This window comes from Sminthopsis crassicaudata, chromosome X (assembly GCF_048593235.1).
Source record: "Sminthopsis crassicaudata isolate SCR6 chromosome X, ASM4859323v1, whole genome shotgun sequence".
In the NCBI taxonomy this organism is placed as follows: domain Eukaryota; kingdom Metazoa; phylum Chordata; class Mammalia; order Dasyuromorphia; family Dasyuridae; genus Sminthopsis; species Sminthopsis crassicaudata.
This window is the reverse complement of record NC_133623.1, coordinates 57,331,385-57,353,118: the sequence shown is the minus strand read 5'-3', so window position 1 is coordinate 57,353,118 and position 21,734 is coordinate 57,331,385. Positions and strand designations below refer to the sequence as shown.

General features: G+C 62.3%; 1 protein-coding gene across 2 annotated transcripts in view; it reads left to right on the top strand.

Annotated features, from left to right (window-relative positions):
• The first annotated feature begins 927 nt into the window (after nt 1–927).
• The window catches only part of AKT2 (AKT serine/threonine kinase 2), a 29,313-nt gene continuing 8,506 nt past the window's right edge, over nt 928–21,734 (top strand). Inside the window, exons 1-7 of one of the 2 annotated variants that reach the window (XM_074278426.1) lie at nt 928–1,089; nt 13,679–13,805; nt 14,808–14,936; nt 15,533–15,644; nt 19,218–19,371; nt 19,616–19,747; nt 20,731–20,796. In XM_074278426.1, coding sequence (XP_074134527.1) covers nt 13,760–13,805; nt 14,808–14,936; nt 15,533–15,644; nt 19,218–19,371; nt 19,616–19,747; nt 20,731–20,796 — 639 coding nt within the window. In that variant the 5' untranslated portion in view covers nt 928–1,089; nt 13,679–13,759. The remainder of the gene's footprint in view (nt 1,090–13,678; nt 13,806–14,807; nt 14,937–15,532; nt 15,645–19,217; nt 19,372–19,615; nt 19,748–20,730; nt 20,797–21,734) is intronic. The other variant, XM_074278425.1, reaches the window with a different exon arrangement.

Sequence of the window (21,734 nt, the reverse complement as noted above, 5' to 3'; positions counted from 1 at the left end):
TCTTTTCTGGGCAGCTGGGGCTGGGGTGGAGCCCCGTGGGGGGGGGGTCTCTCCGACCCATCCTGGAGCAGGCAGGGCGCACTCTGAGAGCCCTAGTTTTGGCCTGGTCTCTAGTGGACCAGCAGAGGATGAGGGGAGGGGGCCCTTCTGGGTGGGCGAGGGAGGGGGCGGCCCTCCTTAGTAGAGACCTCTGAGGAGGCTGCTGGAGCCCAGAGGGACTTGAATCCCAACCCCCTCCATTTACACACGGGGAAACGGAGGCCCAGGCCATGCAGAAAGTAACTGGCAGAGATGACGCTGCCCAGGACGCCCTGAGCCAGTGTCCACCCACCCTGGGGGGAGGGGGAGACGCCGGGAGTGAGCCCCGGGCAGTGAGGGTGGGAGGAAACCCCGTGACCGTCCTTGTCATCCAAAGGGCTCAGGGTGTCAGCGACCCCCACGGCCGGCTGCGGCTCCCGGTGAGAGGCCCGCGCGGGGCCGCATGCGCCCGGCCAGCCCTCATGCCTCCGAGTCCTAGCTCCCCGGGCTCCACGGAGGTCCAGAAGCCCCGGGGCGCTGCGTGCGCCTGCGCATCGTGACACCTTTTTTTCCGGCTAGCGCGCTTGCGCAGTCCGTTCGAGAGCCCACGGGTTAGTGGTAAACTCCCACCGGTTTCGTTTCTAGTCGCCCCCGCTTTTTGGTACTGCGCCTGCGCAGACACCCTGACGACTTCCCAGAGTCCCTCAGCCGGGAGTCTGCGCGCTTCCAGCTTTCGGGACTACCCCGCCTCCTCCCTCGCCCAGCTCCTAAGGCCTCGTTCGTCATCTCCACGTCAGTTCCTGTTTGTGGCAGCAGGGGGCGGTTCTTCCGGCCAGGGGGCGGGCGGGGGAGGCGAGCCGCGGGCCGGGGAGGGAGGGCCGGGAGGGAGGGAGGGGAGCACTGCTGCGGTGGGGGCGCGCGCTCCGGAGCTGCTGCGCGACTCGCTGGGGCCTGACGCCAGGACCATCCCCGGTCGCCGGGCACCGCGGAGCCGCCGTAGGAGGCCGCCGTCGGACGGCGATGGGCGGGAGCCGGCGCCCGCCGGGGATCCGCAGCGGCAGCTGGTGACAGGTGAGGGGGGGTCGGGAGAGGGGGCGGGGGCGTCAGGGCCCCTCCCCTCGGGAACGGGGTCTCCCGAGGGCTGAGGGGCGCGGGCCGGCCGGGGTCAATAACCGGGGTGGGGCGGGGGCTGGCCTCCCCTGACCTTGCCCCCCCCACGGCCGCAGGTCCTCTACCCTCGGGGCTGTGGAGGGGGCGGCTCGCCCGCTTTGCCGAGGCTACTCCCCCCCCCCCCAGGGTCTGGGGGCGGCCCTCTCCCGCCGCCCCCGCGAGGTGTGTGCCTTTTGGGTTTGCGCTCTCCCCCTGGCAGCCCCTCGTGGGCACAGCCCTGGGTGGGGGTTGGGGGGCTGCCCGCGGGGCCCCCACCTTCGCCGGGGCCCGCCCGCCCGCCGCCTGAGAGGAGCCAGGTCTCCTTTGCCGGGGGCTCCTCCTCAAGCCCCCCCCCCCCCAGCCTTGGCAGCGCCCGATCTGGGACTTCGAGGGGCTCCGGGGACGGGGACCCCCTCGTGCCGGGCCGGGAGGAAGGTCCCAGCCTGCGGCGTGCAGGACGTCCCGCCCCCGGGGGAGGGAGGGGGAGCCCGGCCAACAGCTGCTTCCTGGGGGGGGGGGGGGACTCCTGAAAACAACCCACAAGACTTGAATTCAAATCTTCATTCTCTGTTACCAACGACCTTGGTGACCTTGGACAAAAAATAGCCATGGCAACTGACTGGGGGATCATGGGGACAGCAGTGATGACGGTGGGGGGGGTTGAGATTTGTGGGGGGCCTCCAGTGAACCATCCCCTGGGACATAGACCAGAGGCAGCCCCTCCCCCTTCTCGTTCCTAGCCAGGCCTGGCAGCCCCCACCCCCACCCCCACCCCCATTCAGGTCTTTCTGAATCCCCACCTGGTGTTTGAGCCAGAAGGCCTCAGTTTCCTCATCTGTAACATGAGCAGGTGGAGCCCGGTGACCCTGGGGTGACCCTGGGGGCCTTTTCATCCCTAAGCCCCCCGACCCTCCTTGGCGAACCCCGAGCCCTGGCTGCCCGGCCCGGGCTGACCCCGAGCGGTTCCGGCCGACAGTCAGGGCCGGGCCTCGTCTGGGGAACGTGTCTGCAGCTGCTCAGGCCCAGGGCGAGCACAAGCTGGCGCAGAGGCCAGCCCGGGGTCGTCCGTGCCAGCAGCAGCCCGGCCATGCGGGCCATGGGGTCCCAGGCCCCCGCGGCATCCTCCCTTACTCACATGCCCAGGCCGGGCTCGGAGCGCTCCTGACCTCTTACTCCTTTTCCACTTCCAAGCCCGTCTCCATCCCCAGCTGCACAGCAGGGCCAGCTCTGCTATGTGTGTGTGTGTGTGTGTGTGTGTGTGTGTGTGTGTGTCTGTGTCTGTGTCTGTGTCTGTGTCTGTGTGTGAGAGTGTTTGTGTGAGTGTCTGTGTGAGTGTGTGTGAGTGTATGTATCTGTGTGTGTGAGAGTGTGTGTGTGTGAGTGTCTGTGTCTGTGTGAGTGTGTGTGTGTGTCTGTGTGTGTGTTTGTGTGAGTGTATGTATCTGTGTGTGTGAGAGTGTGTGTGTGTGAGTGTCTGTGTGTGAGTGTGTGTGTCTGTGTGAGTGTGTGTGTGTGTGTCTGTGTCTGTGTCTGTGTCTGTGTGTGAGAGTGTTTGTGTGAGTGTCTGTGTGAGTGTGTGTGAGTGTATGTATCTGTGTGTGTGAGAGTGTGTGTGTGTGAGTGTGTGTGTCTGTGTGAGTGTGTGTGTGTGTGTCTGTGTGTGTGTTTGTGTGAGTGTATGTATCTGTGTGTGTGAGAGTGTGTGTGTGTGAGTGTGTGTCTGTGTGAGTGTGTGTGTGTGTCTGTATCTGTGTGTGTGAGTGTGTGTGTGTGTGTGAGAGAGTGTGTGTCTGTGTGTGAGAGTGTGTGTGTGTGAGAGTGTCTGTGTGAGTGTCTGTGTGTGTGTCTGTGTGTGTCTGTGTGAATGTGTGTGTGTGTGTGTCTGTGTGAGTGTGTGTGTGTGTCTGTGTCTGTGTGTCTGTGTGTGTGTCTGTATGAGTGTCTGTGTGTGTGTGTGTCTGTGTGTGTGAGTGAGTGTGTCTGTGTGTGTGTGTCTGTATGAGTGTCTGTGTGTGTGTGTCTGTGTGTGTGTGTGTCTGTGTGAGTGTCTGTGTGAGTGAGTGTGTGTCTGTGTGTGTGTGTCTGTGTGTGTGTCTGTATGTGTGTCTGTGTGTGTGTGTCTGTGTGTGTCTGTGTGAGTGAGTGTGTGTCTGTGTGTGTGTGTCTGTGTGAGTGTGTGTGTCTGTGTGTCTGTGTGTGTGTCTGTATGAGTGTCTGTGTGTGTGTGTGTGTCTGTGTGTGTGTGAGTGTCTGTGTGTGTGTGTCTGTGTGAGTGAGTGTGTGTCTGTGGGTGTGTGTCTGTGTGTGTGTGTGTCTGTGTGAGTGTGTGTGTTTGTGTCTGTGTGTGTGTGTCTGTGTGAGTGTCTGTGAGTGAGTGTGTGTCTGTGTGAGTGTCTGTGTGAGTGTCTGTGTGTGTGTGTCTGTGTGTGTGTGTCTGTGTGAGTGTGTGTTTGTGTCTGTGTGTGTGTGTCTGTGTGAGTGTCTGTGTGAGTGAGTGTGTCTGTGTGTGTCTGTGTGAGTGTGTGTGTGTTTGTGTCTGTGTGAGTGTCTGTGTGAGTGTGGAGTGTGTGTATGTGTCTGTGTCAGTGTGAGTATGTGGGTGTGACTGTGTGAGTGTGTGAATGTGACTGTGTGTGTCTGTGTGTGTGCGTCTGTGTGGGTGTCTGTGTGGGTGTCTGTGTGTGTGTGTCTGTGTGTGTGTCTGTGTGTGTGTGTGTGTCTGTGTGTGTGTGTGTCTGTGTGAGTGTGTGTGTCTGTGTGTCTGTGTGTGTGTCTGTATGAGTGTCTGTGTGTGTGTCTGTGTGTGTGTGCGTCTGTGTGTATGAAGGGAGGAGAACGATCTTTCTCCACGGGGAGTTTCTTGTCCACGTGGGGAGATGTACCCCCCCCATTCAGCAGATGTGTCTTGAATTTCCCCTTGGCTGGGGTTCTGCAGGGGCCCTCAGAAGCAGTAAGACCTTGAATCAGTACCACACAGAGTTTGCTAGTGTGCGTGGGAAGGCATAGAGCAAGCTTCGTGGGAGCGAGGGAAAAGAACAGCCAGCGTTTACATAGAACTTCAGAGTGTCCATTGTCTCCTTTGACCCTCACAACGTCGTTAAGAAGCCGCTACTGCAGAGCTCGCCCTCCAGGACCGACAGGTCAGCGGAGGCCCGAGCTTGCCCACGTGGCCCACGTGGCCCCCGCGGCTGGGGCGTGCAGGCGGGCGAGGGCTCGCTGGGCCGTGCTCCTTCAGCTCGGGGCCGTCCGCGCCCTGGCCGGAGTCATTCAGAGGAGTGGCGGAGATGCCCTTCCGCTGCTCCTCCTTAGGCAGGAGAAAGTTCAGCGCTGGCGCTCTTGCGCCTTCAGTTATTTGAGCGGTCTCTCGGGGAAGGGGGATTGCTTTATTCTCGGGGGCCTCCGAGGCGCTCTTTAATGCGCGTGGCCTCCCCGGGGCGGGGGTGAATTCCACAGAGCCTCTCAGTGGCGCTCTGGGGAAGCCTGGGGGTGCTAGGGCTGCTGACTCTTCTCTTACTTCTGGTTCTCGTTCTGTGAGAGTTTTTGCAAGAAGCTGAGCAGTGGGACAGAATATGAACAGAGCGAGGGAAGTTGAGGTGAGAAGGAAGAAGGATCTGCTGCTGAGGTGGGGGGCGGGGCACCTTCTGGCTGGCTCAGGAAGGCCACCAGGATGCTGAGTCCCTCTGGTCCCAAGGTCCTCTGTGGAACTTCCAGGCCCTGCTCACCCCCTGGTGCTGCCCCAGCTTGTTTCTTCCATGAGTGAGCTCTGGGTCTGTGCCCAGGCCAGGGGCCCTTCAGGCTCCATCCCTGTCTCTGCCCCGGCCCTGTCTAGCTCTCCCCGTTTCCCTCCGTTCCATTTTTCCCTCCCTCCCTCGTTCGAAGCCTGCCATGTTGGAAGGGCCTCCACGAGCCAGCCCCCAGCCCACCTGCCTCGTTGTCCAGCCTCTGCTTGCGGACCACCCGGGAGATGACCCTTCATTGTTGGGAAGCTCTTTGGGACCAGAGGCTGGCCTTGCCTTGTTTGCCCCCGGCTCTGCAGGCCTCCGCCCCTTGGCCGCTTCTCTGCCCTTCCACTTTGGTCTGCGTCCCTCCCGACGCTGCCTTGTTGTTTTGGACGGCGGCAGCTCCTGTATCTGTGGCCTGCCTCCGTCTCCCACCCCAGATAGCGGTTTATTATCTTTGTCTGCAGGGCAGCCTGGCCAGGCCCGCTCTCATCCAGGGGGCGGCCTGTCAGCCAGGCTCGAGGGGCCTTCGTACTCGGTCGGCTTAGCCCTCGTCACAGCCCTTCAGGAGAAAAGGGACTCTCCTTCCTTCCCTTCTTCAGGAAGAGAGTTGGAGACGAGATTCCCAGGGACAGGGCCTGTCCTGGGCCCCGGAGCACTGGCGGGGCCCAAGCTGGCGCCCTTTTTGGTGGCGTTGAGAAAGTGAGATGTGAGCCCGAGAGGGAAACGCCCCCGGGCCACTGGCCTCGGGTTAGCCTGAGACCTCCGACCAAATCATTTGGCGCTAAAAGACCTGGGTCGGGCCTTGGCCCTGTCACTTAGGGTGGGGGGTTATTGGCGTCTTCCCCACGGGAATGAGGAGCCCTAAGTTCTTTTAGGCCCCTCGGGACCATCTGTTCTCTTTGGGGTCTTCAGCGTGCGGTCTGTTCAAGGCCTGCTCTGTGCCAAGCCTCTGCTGGGTGCTCGTGAAGCTGATGGTCGGCTGGGCAGGCAGGCAGCATCCTTAGAATACGCTGAGGGAAGAGAGGCGGGAGCAGGAGCCACTGGGCATCCCGGGGAAGCGGAAGGTTTGGAGCCGAGTCCTTGAGGCTCCAGCTCAGCCTCCCATTGGATTGCGAGCTGCTCGGGGCTCTCCCTGGGAAGGACCCTGAGCGGCTCCGGCCTGCGCCAGAGAGGCCGGAGCGGGGGTGGGGTTGGCTGTGGCAGCCTCCTCCAGATGAAAGACGGGAGGAGGAGGCCCCAGTTGGGGGAAGCAGACCTGGGCACAGGCCGAGCCTTGGGGGAAAGGAGGAAGGGAACTTGCTGAGGATCGCCTCTGTGGTCATCACAGAGCAGGGAGGCCCACCGAGGCAGGGCCTGAGCCTGGCTCCTTGGGGGGCGAATCAGACGAGAAGCAGCCGTGATTTAGAGGGGTCGCAGGCTGGCTGCAGGTTGTAGGTTCTCCTTCCCCCTCCCCCAGCCTTTCAAGGCCTCCATCTGCCTGCCCTTGAAAGCTCCCCCACTGATGGCATTTTGAGGGGAGGGGAGACATGCAGGGTGTTTGTTTCCTGCCTTGTGCCTGTTATTTTGGCTCCGCTCAGAATACTAATCTCCCAGAGGTCTGCCTTTGTTTCACAGGCCAGGTACACAGGAGGTGTGTTTGCTGACCTGGCCCTCCCTGCAATTGCCTGTTGTGTGTGTCTGTCTGTCTGTCTGTGTCTGGCTGTGTGTGGTCCCCAGCCAGCCAATGGGCACTGAGACCTCCTTGGAGGCCGTCTCCCAGCAGGAATCCTTGCCCGGCTTCAGCTGCTGCTATTCTTTCCCCCCTCTGCCCAAACATGGAGGAATTGTGGCCGTGTGACCAGCCTGTGCATCTCGCTGTGTGGGGCACCAGGAGGCAGGCTTCTTGCAAGGGGCCTCCTTTTGCCCCTTTCTTAGAAAATGTCTCCAGTGAATTCTCTTGGCAGTTGTGTTTTCTTGGGCCCCGAGCCCCGCTCCGGCCCGTAACAGAGCAGAGAAGCTAAGTGCCCCGTCCCGTGCGCGGGCCCCCTTTGGCCCCTGGGCCGTGCTTCCACCAGTCACTCCTTCCTGCCGTCAGGCCCTTTGTGTTGTTTCAGGGCTGGCTGCAGGCAGCAGCACACACAACTTCCCACATACCTCTGCTTCCTCCTGTCCGTCATCTCTTCCTGCACATTCGGCTATCACAAGGTGTCTGGGAACCCACTTTCTTTCCAGTGCTTTGCTCCCCTCAAAAATGGGAGGGGGTGAACCCTTTGACAAATAGGGAAACTTCAGTTCTGCCCTCCTTGTCCCGAGAGCGGATGCCCCAAACACATAAGGACCTTCTGCCCCCAAGTCATGGCTTGAGGTCTCAAAGCTCTGGCCATCAAGCAGGAACGTCGATGTGTGCTGTGGGGATGGGGGCCAGGGGGATACAGAGGCTGGTTTTCTGGGTTGGAGGCCGAAGTGGAGGATGTCACCTAGGTCTGTCTTCTTGTTCTTGCAGTTTGTCAGTGTCCCCCCTCCCTCCCAGATCTGGCTCCGTGCTGGGCTTCTACAGCATCCGGGGGGGCCAGGAGCCATTCTCTGGTTTTCTGCAGGTTAACTGGCACCTTAGACCCCCTGGTAGCTCTGGTTTGGGGCGGGGGGGAGTTTCTGGGGGCAGTACCCTTTGCTCCGCCCTCCAGACTACCTGCTTTTCAGCATCCCCTGCTTCTCCCACTCTGCCCTGGGCTTGTCAGAATGCCTTCATGTAGTCACCCTCCAAGCTTTGGCCTGCCTTCTCAGCCTCGTGGTGGTCACCGTTTCTCATTCAGCTCACCCGCATTCTCCCATCTCCCACCTCCGGGCCTTTGTAATGGATGTCTCCAGAGACCAGCCGAAATGGCCACCTTGGACACGGAGGCCTTTGCTGATTCTTCTCAGCTGCCCGTGTCTCCCTCTCCTCCCACCTCTCTGATGTGTTTGCACCTAAAAAGTTCCTCGTAAGGAGGGATTGTGTCATTCTTTGTTTTTGGGTCCCCAGCACACAGTGGGTGCTTGTGAAGCACATGTTAGTGATAGAGTCCTAATGCTTACCTGGATGAGGATGGAGAAGTCCCCTCATTCCTCGGAATTTTAGGTTCTATGTATATGAAATGGGGCTCTTGGTATGGCTTGTGAAGGAAGACCTGTGTCAAGGCTGAGCCAGTGCTCTGGTTCTGTCCCTATTGCTCCTTGAGGGCAGGGCCAGGACTTGGCCGGTAACAGGCCTCTAAGCAAGACTTCTCGAATGGGGTGAATGCAGTGGCTGTAGCGAGCTGGACCAGAGAGATCTTGGGGGTCTTGCAGGCCATCCCCTTCTTTAGCAGATGAAACAGGTAGTGAACAGCAGGAGCCCTCTGCTCTGTCTCCTGCTTGACTAGGTAGCACTTGTGAGGAAGCAGCGTAGAACTGAAGGATGTGAGCAAAGGAGGGGAGATGGAAAGGTATCCGAAAGGGGCGGTCAGAACAGGGAGGCGCCCCCGAGGCCTCTAATTCAGCTCTTTTACCTCCTGGATGAAGGACCTGAGGGAGGTTAAATGATCTGCCCAGGGTGACGCGTGTTGTCCACGTCGGGCAGGATTCTAAGTTGGGTTGTAACTCCCGAGCCTGGTCCTTTCCACCACACTCCACTGTCTCTCAAAACTCAGGGTCTGCTTAAGGACACACTTTGGGTTCTACTGCCCTGGACTGGTGGGAGATTGAGACTGGAAGAAGGGGCAGTTGAGGCCAGGTTGGGCGGGACTTTGTGTCCAGATTCTTTGGATGACTTCTGGGGAATGTGAGGAGAGCCCTTTTTGAATGAGAAGTCTGATGCTGAGCACACAGGGAAGGGCTCAAAGCGGGGAGCCCAGCCAGGAGTGGCAGAAGACTGGTGCGAGGATTGTAGCCGAGGGCACCCGAAAAAGCAGCCCTCGAGAGGGGAAGGGAGAGTCAGGCCCTGGGCCTTTGGTCCGGAGCTTTTTCATGGACTGATTTTTTGGAGCTGCAGATGGCGGGAGGACCCTTGCCATGTGCCCGGATGCCCCTGCAGCCATAGCCAGGTTGAAAGGATTCCTTGGCAGAGGGTAATACCCCGGTGCCTTCTGCCTGGGAAAGCCTCTGGAAGCCTCAGCATGGCAGGGGGAAGAGAGAAGATGAAGAGCTGGGGTAAATAGGGGTGACAGGGGTCGGTGAGTTGGGGGTGTTGCCCTTCATTTCCTCCCAGCCCCACTTTTCCTAATGGTGAGTCATCTTGTACCATGCCATCCCCTCCCTCCAACACTTGCCCTCCAGCTGTACCCAGGAGACTGGGGAGGCTCCCTCCCTGCCCCTGACCGTGGCCCCCAAAGGCTGTGGCCACCGGGGTCCTCGTGGTGAAGCGGCTGGGCCGACGGCAGGATGTGGTAAGGTCAAGAACTCTTTGGCGCTGCTGTCAACAAGCCGGTTTCTCACCTCCTCATGGAGGGAGCCTGCCTTACAGCAGAGGCCCAGGCTTGGTGGCTGGGGAGTGGGGGGAGCAGTGCCGTGCCATCAGGTGCCTTCAGCGGTGTGGGAGGGCTTTCCCCGGCCTGGGCCCGGAATGACCGCCTTGTGTCTGAGCTGCTGCTGATGTTGGTGGCAGGGACCACAAGGCTGCTGGGAATCCCAGCTCTCTGGTCTTAGTGGATAAAAGGTTGCACTGGATGGCCTGAGCGGCCATTGCCTGGGGCTGTGTGACCTTGGGCAGGCCACTTCCCATTCTTGGCCTTCACTTCCCCCTCGATTAAAAGAGGATGTGGCCCTGAGGCCTTCTGAAACCCCCCCCCCCCCCAGCCTGTGATCCCAACGCCTTCCTTGAAGTGACTCTCATTGAGACTCCCTCACACCTGTGAGCTCCTGGGGGGAGGGGCAGGGAGGGAGCCAGCCCGGTTCTCCCTGTGGTACAGCTGGGCAAAGCGAGGCCTGAGCTGTAATAACCGGATACTAAGGTCGGCAGGGCCGAGATCTGAACCCAGGACCCCCCTTCCTTCCCGCCCCCGGGCCAGCCCGAGCTGCTGAACGTTGTTGATGTTTTCTGTGACTTCAGCACAGACTTTGGAGTTGGGGGATCCAGGTGGAGCCCCGGGTCTGCCAGAGAAGCGGCCCCTCGGTTTTCTCGTTTGCGAATGGCCGTCCTTGGCCAGGCCTACCTGGGCAGGTTGCTGAGAGGAGCTGCCGGCCCCCCTCCCCTTCCTCCCAAACCCCTAAGCCAAGTTCTGGGGATCCCAAAGGAGGCAGAGATGGTCCCTGTCCTCAGGAGCCTGGCATTTGATTGAGGCTTGTTTGTCCATTTGTTTTTATTAATCGCTTTTATTATCTCATTGTAATCTAAAGCCAGCCTGAGATGCCAGCCTAGCTGAAAGACAGGACTGGCTGTGATTGGGGCGGGGGGGCCCGGGAGCCGCGCCGTTTCTAATCAGCCAAGCCCAACGGCCGGGCTAGTTCAGCCCTTCCTCCCCTCTCCACAGAAACATGGCGGTTGTTGGGGATTTTTGAAGACTTCATCCCAGCCCCGGAGTCTAGAAAGGCCCTTAGTCGCTAACCAAGTAAACACTCATTTAGTAACTATGAGTAATTAAAGGACTGAGCGGGCCCAAGCACCGGGGCTCTCGTCAGGCGGCTGCTCTCTTTGGGGCGGCTTGCCTTAGCCCTGTCACCCCGGGTCCCCTCCCCGGTGGGGGAGCCGCCTTCGGGACCCCTCAGCAAGGGGGTTGGAGGCTGAGGGAGGCCTCCGTCTGCATCAGGTGCTTGTCCAGAGATGTGGCCCCAGGCCCCCCGTGGAGCTTTCTTGCGCTGGATAGAGGGCCAGGAAGCCCTTCCCTAGGGAGAGGTCAGAGACAGGAAAGTCTTGGGGCCCTCCTGGGTGGGCTCGCTCTGCTGTTGTATCTTCCCTCTGGAGCGTGGTCAGGATCTTTTTCCTTTTTTTGTATTCTTGGAGCTTGAAACCACGTGTGGCGCACAGTGAGTGCTTAATAAAGGCTGGAGCAGCCAGCTGGCACCGTGGGCAGGGTCCAGGCCTGAATTGGGGGGTCTCCTTGGACACTTCCAGCTGGGAGAGCCCCTTCCCCGTTTGCCTCAGTTTCCTCATCTGGGGCTGGACAAGGAAATGGCCAGAAATCCCCCTCTCCCCCCGTGTCTTTGCCAAGGCAACTCCCCGGCAATAAATCCTTGGTTGGTTTAGATGGAAAAATCAGGGCTTGGTCCAGTTAGGCCCAGAGGGTGTCCTGGCTTAGCCTAGAGGAGGCCTTCAGAAAGCAGCCAGTCGCTGCTTGTGGGACCGAGGTGCTGATGGAGGCCATTCCAGACCCGGTGCTGCCGCTGTCCCCTGTGGGGGGTTTCCCGGAGTGGCGTGAGACTGGGGTCCCGGCCCCAGTGGGCATGACTGGTGCTCTCTGCCTCCGCGAGCTCAGCAGGGAGAGCCAGGCCTCGAGGGGCGTGGAGGAGGTAACCCCAAGGCTGCTGGCTGGCAGCGGGAGGGAACCCTCAGAGCCGGGCCTCCCAGAGGAGACGAGACACTGGCAGGTGCGCACCCAGCTGGCATCGGCCCTCACGGGTCCCAGGCCTGGCTCTGCCGGCAGCGCGGCAGCCCAGACTTCTGATTGTGCCCTTGGGAGGTGGGAGGATCGCTGGCACCCAGGGGAGTCAGCCCCTACGCTCTCAGGGCAAGGAGAGTCAGGTCGCTCTCCTCCCGGGCTGCTGCCCGAGCGCCGGCCCTCCCACCTCGAGCAGAGATGTTTCCTTGCTGTTGGGGCGGGGGGGGGGCTCCTCCCGCTCAGATGCCACCTGCCCCCTGTGGCCCCCAACCTGGCCTCTGCCCTCGCTTCCCGCCAGCTGTCAGCTCCTTGGAGGAGCTTCTTCCCATCCACGACCTGAGCTGTCGTCGTCACTTTGCCACGTCTCGCTGTCCTCCAGGCCTGGGAAGGCGAGCGAGCCCCGAGCCGGGAGGGCTCTCCTTGTGCCCGGGGCCCATCCAGGCTGAGAAGGCCGCTCCTCCGAAGCTGGGCCTGGCGGAGGCTGGGGATGCCTGCGGGCAGGGGAGGTCAGGTTTCAGCATTTCTCAGCTGGGCCCGGGGCCAGGAGGAGCCGTGTCTCATCTCCAAACTGGAAAGAGCAGATTCACCTTCCCAGAGTGCTTTGCCAGGCCAGGGTGGCAGAAACTCTCAGGGTCTGGAGAGCAAACAAGCCAGGGGGTTTTTCTCGGGAGAGCTACAGGACCGTGCCTGTCAGCTGGGGGGTGGAGGGTGGTCTGGGTCCCTCGGGAGCTGGGAGACGACCTCTGCATGCCCCTCCCTGCCCCCACCCCCACCTTGAGGGGCCCTGACAGAGGCTCTGGATGTCACCTGGGTGGGCCGTGGGCCAGCCTGGCCAGCGGGGCTCCTGCCCTCTCTGGAGGTCCCAGGGCTGGAGAATGGGCCGTGCAGCCCCCCCCTCGCCCCGGAGCCCCAAAGTGTGCGGGAGAAACATGATGCCCGGAGGGTTTCCAGCTTCTGGGGCTGCTCGCTGCCCCCCCCCCCCCCATCAGCCCTCCCTTGGCTCCTGGCTGGCGGGCCCCACGGGCTGTCCTCAGGCGAACTGGGAAAATGCCCTTTCCTTGGCCTGGATAACTAACGGCTTGCGATAACTCCATTGCTTCCTGCTCCCAAGCCCTGGAGGGGGGTGCGCGTGCCCGAGAGCACGTGTGGGGAAGCGCTGGGGGGCAGTCGAGGCCGGGGAGGGCACGGTTGGGAGCACAGCTGCCCGGCCCCCTGGCAGACCCCGTTCTGAGCTGGAGGAGGCAGGCGGCCTCTCCCCCACTCCAGGAATGAGAGGAGAAGGCCTTGGCGTCAGCGGGCCTGGGCATTTGTCAGCTGCTGCTCAAGGAAGGCTGGGAGAGGGAGGCTCTATCTTGAGCCGTTGGCGCGGGTCCCTGGGTCCGGGCCTCCCAGGGGTCCAGGGTGCAGCTCTCCCAGAACAGCTTTGGGCAGGGGCGGGGAAGGCAGCTGGCCCCGGTCGGCTCCCCCTCTCCCTCCGCTGCAGCCCCTCCGGAGGCCTGCCCGCCGCACGCCCAGGAACTGCTAAAGGCCAGTGATTTGTGCAGTTGCTCTGGCGTCCCTCGATGTGGTGGGGGGAGGGGATGCCCATGAGCCCCCGGCCCAGGCCCAGGATCCGTCCTCTGGGGCAGGGAGGGCTGTCGGGGACCCCACGGCCCAGGCCCCGTGCTCTGGGGGAGGCCTCGATGGGGGCAGCCTCTGAGAGGCCCTCCTAGGGGAGTCCTGCCTGATTCACCCACTGACCGCGGCCTGTTGGCCTGTGGGTGACCCGGGAGTCTCGCCTTCTGCCGCCACCTTGGGAGAGCCTTCCTTTAGAGAGGCGGGGAGATGTCTCCCCTTGTCTGACCGGGGGTACCCCAGGGCTGCCCCTGGGCTCCTGAGAGAACCCCCTCCAATTCATCTTCATGCGGTCCCCCTCTCGGGACACCAGCTCTGGGGCTGGGACCCCTGCGTGTGTGCCCCGCGCTTCAGGCCGAGAGCGGCCGTCTCTGGCACAGAATTACATGCGGGAGGAGAGTGGAGGGGAGGGGAGGGGAGGGGGCAGCCCTGACTCCCATCTCCCCCAGGGGCATGGGAGAAAGATTTGAATCTTGGATCTAATCCAGAGGGGGGGGTGTATGTAATACGGGCTGGGGGGTGACTTATGGGGGCCTGGGTGTGGGGTTGTAGGAGCACAATGTGTGTCAGGATTGGGGAGTAAAAGGGGGGACCCAGGTGGGTGGCGGAAGGCTTCCATGGAAACCGTTGGCCCTCTCTCCCCAGCAGATTCCTCCATCCGCGGCTCGCAGGCGTGCTCTCCTCTGACCCGTCGCTGGTGAGGTGGTGGCAAGGCCAGGAGCCACCATGAATGAGGTGTCCGTCGTCAAAGAAGGCTGGCTCCACAAGAGAGGTGAGGGGCCGGGCTGCGGGGGCACAACCGGCCTCCGCGTCCTTGGGGGCCGTGGCCGCCCTCGGTGGGGGAGGGGGTGCGGCGCAGCTCCTACATGTGTGGCCATGGCCGTGCCAGCCGCACCTCCCCCGGGTGGGGAGCCCGGGACCCCCGGGGGCTGGAGCAGGGCAGGGACCGGGGCCTGGCAAGGTCGGGCAGTCTCCGTCCCTGAGCCAGCTCCATTCACTAAATGGCTTTCCCAGAGTCCTTGCGGAAGGCCGGTCCCTCCTGGGGTGGGCAGTCCTGGGCAGATAAGGGCAGCCAGGAGCACAGCCCAGGGGTCACCCTGACCGTGAGCCCCCTCCCCTCCCCCTGTGCTGGGTTCCTGTGGCCCTCCCCCCCGGGGCCTCCCTTCTCAGAGATGCCACAGGGGGAGCTCTCGGGGCCCGGGCGGCATCTGCCCCCTTCCCTCCAAGGGCCTCCAGGTCTCAGCGTTTCAGCTCCCACTCTCCCGCACCCCCAAACCCAGGCCAGTGCTTCACGCAGAATTTTGGGGGGTGAAAGGGACTGTTCCCGGACCCAGAACATGTCTCCAGCCCGTCCCCACGGAGCAGGAGCCCCGGGCCAGGAGCTGTTTCCTCCCCCGCCGCTAGAGGAGAGGGGCAGAGCAGCAGGTCCCCGAGTAGGGCGGAGGCTCCTGGGGTGCTGCCCGTCATCCTGTGACCTCTGCCATACTTGGGGCCTGCCCAGCACCCGGCCTGCCGCCGCCCCGGGCCCCTTCCCTCCCTCTCCTCCCAGCTTCTCCCCTAGTGCCGGGCCCTCCTCGCCCCCCTCCCCTCCTCCCCTCCCCCTCTCGCCCCCTCCCCGTCTCTGTTGTTGCTGGCTCTGATGAGTCACTCCCCAAGCATCCACAGCCCGGAATGTAGCTGAGCTCCAGAGGGAGGCCGAGCTGCCAGCCCGGGCGGGCAGAGCCGCCTCCCCTCCTGCGCGAGGGCCGGGCCCTGACCTCTCCCCTCCTCTCAGGTGAATACATCAAGACCTGGCGCCCGCGGTACTTCCTGTTAAAAAGCGACGGCTCCTTCATCGGGTACAAAGAGAGGCCGGAGGTCCCTGACCAGACTCTGCCCCCCCTAAACAACTTTTCTGTAGCAGGTTTGTTGAGTGATGTTTCAAGGCGAGTTGGATGGAAACGCCCCCTTCCTCAAGCCCTGGGTCTCCCAGGGGGCCCCTCGCTCCCTTTGTCAGGCCCTGGCGGCCCCAAAACCACCCCTCCCCCCGCCGGTGGGCCTTGGGCAGAGGCGGCCCTGCCCTCAGCTCAGCCGTGCCGGGCTGGGAAGTTTAATGAGCTTCCCCACCACAGGACACAGGAGGGGGCGGGGCAGAGATAGAGGCCTCCCCAAAGATGGCAGCTTGCCCCCAGCCTCGGGTCTCTCAGCTAAGCCCTGAGGAGTGACCGGGAGGAGCCCGGGCCCCGGCACAGGCTGGGGGTACTCCAGGGCCGGCCCGCTCTTTGGGAGGGAGTCGAGGTGGAGGATCTGCATTCAAATCCTGCCTCACTTGCGGGGGACGGGCTCACGGTGGCCACCGATTGTGATTTGAGCCTGAGGGAAATGGGGAGCCTTAATACCCAGAAAAGGCAGAAAGCAGATGTGCGGCCATTTCTGAAGGGAGGGCCACGGGGAGGGGGTGGCGGGCCCCTGGGGGGAGGGCGCCCGGCCCCCACCGACTGCCCCTCCCGTGCCCTCTAGAATGCCAGCTAATGAAAACCGAGCGACCTCGACCCAACACCTTCGTCATCCGATGCTTACAGTGGACGACGGTTATCGAGAGGACCTTTCACGTGGATTCTCCGGAGGAGAGGTGGGGCTTCTCTCAGGGTGTCCCCGCCTCGGCGCCCCCGTCCTCTGGGCCCTTGCCCTGTGACTGTGGCCTGAGCCTAGCACGGGCCCCGGGGCCGTCCCCTGCGGGCCTTGGAATCCGGGGGAGCCGCCTCTCCGAAGCTCATGGGATTTCTCGGGCCTCTTTAGCCCACGCGGACCCTGAGCCTCGAGGGAGCTGGGAGGGCTCAGAGGCCAGATTTAACCCCCCCCCCCCCCCCCCGCTCCCTTCCCCTCTCCACCCCTGGCCTTCCCAGTGGCTGTTTTCCTGTTGCTCCCCCTCCCCCCAGGGGGCTCTAGATTAGTGGCTATTGAGGTGGGCAGCTTGTCTCTGTGTGTGAGAGCAGGAAACGAGAGGCCAGGCTTCCAGACAGGGCAGACAGGGCCAGGGGCCTGGCGTCCTGCCCAGCCCCCGGGTGCGGCCTTGGCCAAGGGGCTTCGCTTCCTAGGCCCCGGCGCCCCCTAGAAAATGAGCCCTTCCCGCTCCATTCTGGTGTATGGTGCGCAAAGGAGGGCGGCCCTGGAAGCATTCGGTCCGTGGGGGGGCCCCTGCCCTGGGGGCTGCTGCCTCCTGAGGGAATGACTGCCCCTCTCTGCCTCAGCTACTGATCTGTACGACTGAGGAGGGCACGGCTCACCCCAGTGCCCGCTCAGGCCCTTTCCAAGCTCTTAGTGCCCAGAGCCTCTTACAGCGCGAAGGGCGGCCTTTAGGACAAATGGAAGAACACTTACAGCTGCTGCCCTGCACAAGGGAGGGGTCAGAGGTGGAGACCCCCTGAAGCGTCCGTGGGTCTGGCTTGTCCCACCGCTACAGAAGGGGACTTTGGGAGGTCTGAGGCCCATTTACAGCCTTGTGACGCTCTGGACAGGGACCATGGCTTCCCCCACCCCAAGCCATGCCCTGGCACCCCAGAGGGACCTGCCCCATCCACCCCCAACCCATGTGCTCTAGTGTAAGCCGGGCCACGTCGCTCCTCGGGAAATTTCTTCCTCTTTGTTGGTTAAGGGCCCTCGCGGGGTTCCTGGCTATCGGGCTTCGGACTCAGCGGCCTCTGGTTGGTCTCAAGCTCGGCGTTCGGGTCCCACAGAGACCGCCCGGGCCGGTGCCGCGGCAGCACGAGCTGTTCTGGGGCCTCTGTGACTGCCGCCTCCTCTCTGCGTGGCTCCAGCTTCCCTCGGGGCTCAGCTCCAGCACCCCATCCCCCAGAGTGTCAGCTTCTCGCGGGCAGGGACGGCTTCATTGCTGTGGAGCCAGCGTCCAGTTTAGCGCCTGGCACTTAGTCATCGCGGGGCACTGCCAGTTGAATCCAGCGCTAGGATCTTGGTCTCAGTGAAGTCTGGATCAGAGGGTCACAGTTTGGATTCAGGGGAACCTTAGAGGCCCTTGCTTGGAGCCCCCCCATCTTACAGAGGAGGAAACAGACCCACTGCCTGGGGTGAAGTGAGCCAGATGGGGTTCGAACGCAGATTGCCCTCTGCCGAGGCACCGTCATGGCCCGGCTTCGGCCAAACCCCGGCACCCACTTGGCCGTTCTCTGCCACTTTCTCTGCCCCGGGCTCTTGGTCTTGCCAAGGAGGGCTTTGGATGAAGTCCTGGAGCTTGACCCCTGCACGCCCCACTCCCCGGTCCAGTTGGAGCTTAGCCTCCAGGACAGTGTTTTTGACCCATGCTCTCCTTTTCCTGGGACACGCGACCTGTTAGCGCTCCACGCGGGTGGGGAAGACGCCCTTCGGAACTTCCGTCACTGCCTGAAGGCTTGGTGGACAGGCTGGGCCTCCCGGCCCTCGAGGCCCAGGGCTGCCCCTCCTCTTGGCCCAGGCTTTAGGGTAGAAAGTTACGAAAGCAGTCATCTTGGGGACCGCCCTTAGGTGCCCCCCTCCCGGAACGGCTGACCCTCCCCTAATCTAAGGAGGCCGCCTCCCGTCAGCTTGCTTTCTGAAGCCCGACACTCTCAGGGCCAGCAGTGATGGCCGGGGAGGGTCACACTTCCTTTTCCTTCCTTGGAGCTTCTGGATCCTGGCCAGTGGCAGCATCTCAGTTCTTCACAACATCTGTGGCTGTTGTGGCAGAGAGAGAGCAGGGCAGGAGAAGGCAGCAGAGCCGGGGGGCATTGGAGGTCCTCCACAGGCTCTCAGGGGGCCGGGGGCCACAGCAGGCTCCTCATCCATGCGGCGGATAGAGATTGGCAGAGCAGCTGGAGGGGATGAGGCAACAAGGACCGGGCAGGGGGAGCAGAGGGCCCAGGAGAAGTCATTGACCTTGCCCAATGCAGTGGAGGGCAAAAGTGGTGGGAGGGGAAGGGGGAGGAGAGGGGTGCGGAGAGAGTCCCTCCTCCTCCCCCTGTAGAAGATCTTGGCATCGGGCCCCCCTCCCCCACTGCCGGTGAGTGCTGCCCTGCAGGGCATGTGTGCCAGTGCTGCTGTGGCATCTGAGCTCTGGGTCACTGCCCCCAGAAGGGTTACAAAGTGCATTCTGCCCGCTGGTCAGGGTGCCTGCAGTCTGCTCCTGCTCCCACTGTGGCCCGTGGCTCTCTCGGGCCCCACTGTTCCCATGGGCTTGGTCCATTTTAATTCGGCGAGCCCTCACAGGGACCACTGGCTTAGCAAGGCCCACGTGACTGCAGGCAGGCAGGATGTGTCTGCAGAACCAGTGGGACCCTCTGGAGCCCAAGCCCGGCCGCTCCCCCGCAGGCCTCTGTCTGGGATTCGCTCTCAACCCAGTAAAGGCCGAGACTCGGTGAGGAGCGATTAGGCAGCTGTGGAGACTGAAGTCCCCTGCGGGGAGGAGGCCCTGCTCCCCGGCCACCCTGGGAGGGGGCCTGGAGCCCAGGGCCAGCCCTCTTCATAAAGTCAGGACTCGAGCACTTCCCTTGGCTTCCATGGAAGGGCCAGAGATGATGTGGGTTCTCATTTGGCTGGGCACTCCTCACCAGTGGCACAGAGGCGGCCTGCGTGCAGCACGTGGCCCCCCAGACCGTCGGGCCTCGGAGGACCGACCCTTGGCCTGTGAGCAGCCTGGCCCCCAGAGCTGCCCTCCCCGGGGTGCACCACAGGGATGAGAGGAAGAGCAGCTGGGACAGAAATGCACACTTCCATTGGGTCAGAGCCAAAAAGCAGGTCGGGGTGGGCAGGTCGGGCCGTGGCCAGAGGTTCGCTCAGCCCCTGGGCCGCTTGGTTTTGTGCAGCGGAGGAGGGTGGGCTGGCTGCACTCAGGCCGCAGGTAACATGCGCAGCCCTGAAGGCCGGAGCACGGGGTGGGGGAAGGAGGGATGGAGTCGCTCCTCTGCTCAGGTGACGACCCCCCCAGAGGGGCCGCCATCCAGACACCCATGAGAGCTGCTGCTCAGCCTCCCCTGCCCCAGCCTCGCCAGGAGCCTGAGCTTTGTGGTCTAGAGGGCGCATGCAGCAGATACAGGGGAGCGAGACTGCTGGCCGCTGGGGAGTCTGGGAAGGACGGGAGGCGAGGCAGAGAGCGTCTGGCAGGCGTGGAGGTGGGAGTGTGAGGGGCTCCGGCCCTGCTCACGGCCCTGGGGGCGTTTGTGTCTGTGTTGCTCAGGGAGGAGTGGATGAGGGCCATCCAGATGGTGGCCAACAGCCTGAAGAACCAGGAGCCCGTGGAAGACTCGATGGACTACAAATGTGGCTCCCCCAGCGACCCCTCGGTGGCCGAGGAGATGGAAGTGGCCGTCAGCAAAACGCGGACGAAGGCGGTGAGCACTCGGGCGGGGGGAGAAGCCCTTGGGGAACAGGAGAGGGAGGAAGACCCGAGCCCGAGACTGGCCACCTTTGGGCCCGGCCCTTGGGAGTGTCGGCTGCCCGGTGTTCCCTCTACAGGGCCTGGGTGAGGGCGGGAGTGAGAGTCTGGGGGGGGGCTGGGGGGAGCTGCCGGTCTGAGCAGTGAGGGGCAGTGCTCCCTCAGCCTGACCCTGTGCCCCTCCTCCCCGCCCCTCGCAGACCATGAACGACTTCGATTATCTCAAGCTTCTGGGCAAAGGCACCTTCGGCAAAGTCATCCTGGTGCGGGAGAAGGCCACGGGGCGCTACTACGCCATGAAGATCCTGAGGAAGGAGGTCATCATCGCCAAGGTGGGCCGGCAGGCGGGGCAGGGCGCCCCCGTCCGGAGCAAGCGCAGGAGCGCGTGGCCACGGCCCTCTCCCGCTCGTTTGACAGTTGAGGAAACTGAGGCAGACAGGGTTAAGTGACCTGCCCAGGAGGGGCCTGAGGCTGCATCCAGGCCCAGAGCCGCTCCCGCTGTGGAAGCAGACTCGCTGCACCTCGGCCTCAGACGGCCAAGGCCGGGGCAGGCGCCGGCGAAAGGACAGATTTCAGGCTGGGGCAGACAGAGCTGGGCTGGCAGGGGCACCCAGAGGGGAGGGCACGGGCGCCCCCTTGTGGCTCCAAGGACAACGACAGCAAGTCTGTTCATGTAGCAAGTGAGAAAGCCCCTCAAATAGGGCCCAAGGAGAAGGAAACCCCTGGTCTGGTCAAGAAAAATCCCGCTAGGGAGGGAGGGGAATTTTTGGAAAAATGAATACAAGGGATAATGTTATTAAAAAAAAATTACTCATGCATATGTACTGTCAAAAAAAATTTATAATTATAAAATTAATATAAAAAAAAAGAAAAATCCCCAAGTCTTCCCAGGGCAGTTCCCGCTCCTTGGGAGGTCTGAGGCAGGTGGATAGAAGGCTAATGCCCCCCAGGAGCCACCGACCTGCCAGCTTCCCAAAACCCCACATTCCTTCCTGTGGGGTGAGAGCCCCAGCTGTGGCCCCTTGGACAAGCAAGGCAACATCTGGTCTGTGTCGGCCCCAGGTGGGGGAGGGGGCTCTTGGCCCCCGGGCCCAGGTGCAAACAGCATCTGAGCTGCCGCGGATGATATGCTCCCCCCAGCCCTGACCTTGCCACCTCCTGCCCCTCGGGGTGAGATGAGAAGGCCCGGGGGCCCTGCTGAACGGAGGGTGCCTCGGCCTTCCCTACTCCTGCCGGGGAGTGGCTGCAGCTGGGCCTGGGCCTCGTTGGCCAGGCCGTCGCTGTGTTCCCATCGTCTGCCTCTGTCTGTCCCCAGGATGAAGTTGCCCACACGGTCACCGAGAGCCGAGTCCTGCAGAACACCAGGCACCCATTTCTCACAGTAAGTACATTGGGTCTGTCCGTTTCGGGGACAGGAAGGAGACTGACCCTCCCCGCAGCAGCAGCAGCAGGATTCGGCCCTGGCCACTGTGGGGGACTCCCCTCCTAGGCGGAGGAGCCAGATGAGGCAGCCCTGTGGCTGGTACTTCAGAGGGCATCTCTTTTCTTGTTGGTGACGTTTTTAAGGTCACGGACACGTCCTAACACCCCTCGGGCCCTCCCACTCCTGGTTGGCTAGGAGATGGTCCTCGACCCACCTGCTGAAGCAGGAAGCCTGGTGGGTCGTGGGCATCGCTGACTTCCAGGTACTTCCCCAGCACCCACCCTTGGTCTGGTACGGCTCCACCCCTGGGGCCGCGCTTTCTGAGGCCTCCTGCGAGGAGCTGTCTGGAAAAGCCAGAGATTTCATTAAGATAACAAAGCAGCCGTTCAAGTGGCTAACTTTGGGCGAGGTCAGTTATTGACTATCTTCCTCTTTGAGATCTTGAACATCTGTCCCTCCAAGTGTCTGCGAAATTGCCTGCAGCAGAGGCTCCTCTGGGTCCAGTCCAGCTGACCTTCCCCCCGCCACGTTCAGTACCGTGTCCGCTTCTGTGATTCACCACGCACACCCAGAACTCCATCCTCAGAACCCCCGAGCCGTCTGGTCCGTTTTCTCTAGAGATGCCCTTGTGGGCTTGAGGTTCCTAGCAGGGGATCCTATAAATGCCTTGGGCGATGTTGCCCACAATCCTCCCAGCATTCTTCCCGAGAACATCACAGATGGGAGTTTGTTCTCTATTCAGCCCTGCCTTTTGTTTCCCTTTTTCCTTCTAATAAGGAGACTCAGCGTTTGCTGGCCGGGAGTTTATGGGCTTCCTTATTGTCTGTTGCCTTCTACGTCCTCCACGGCTCCAGGCTGGCTGGTTGCGAGTCTTCCTCCAGTGGTGGAAATCACTG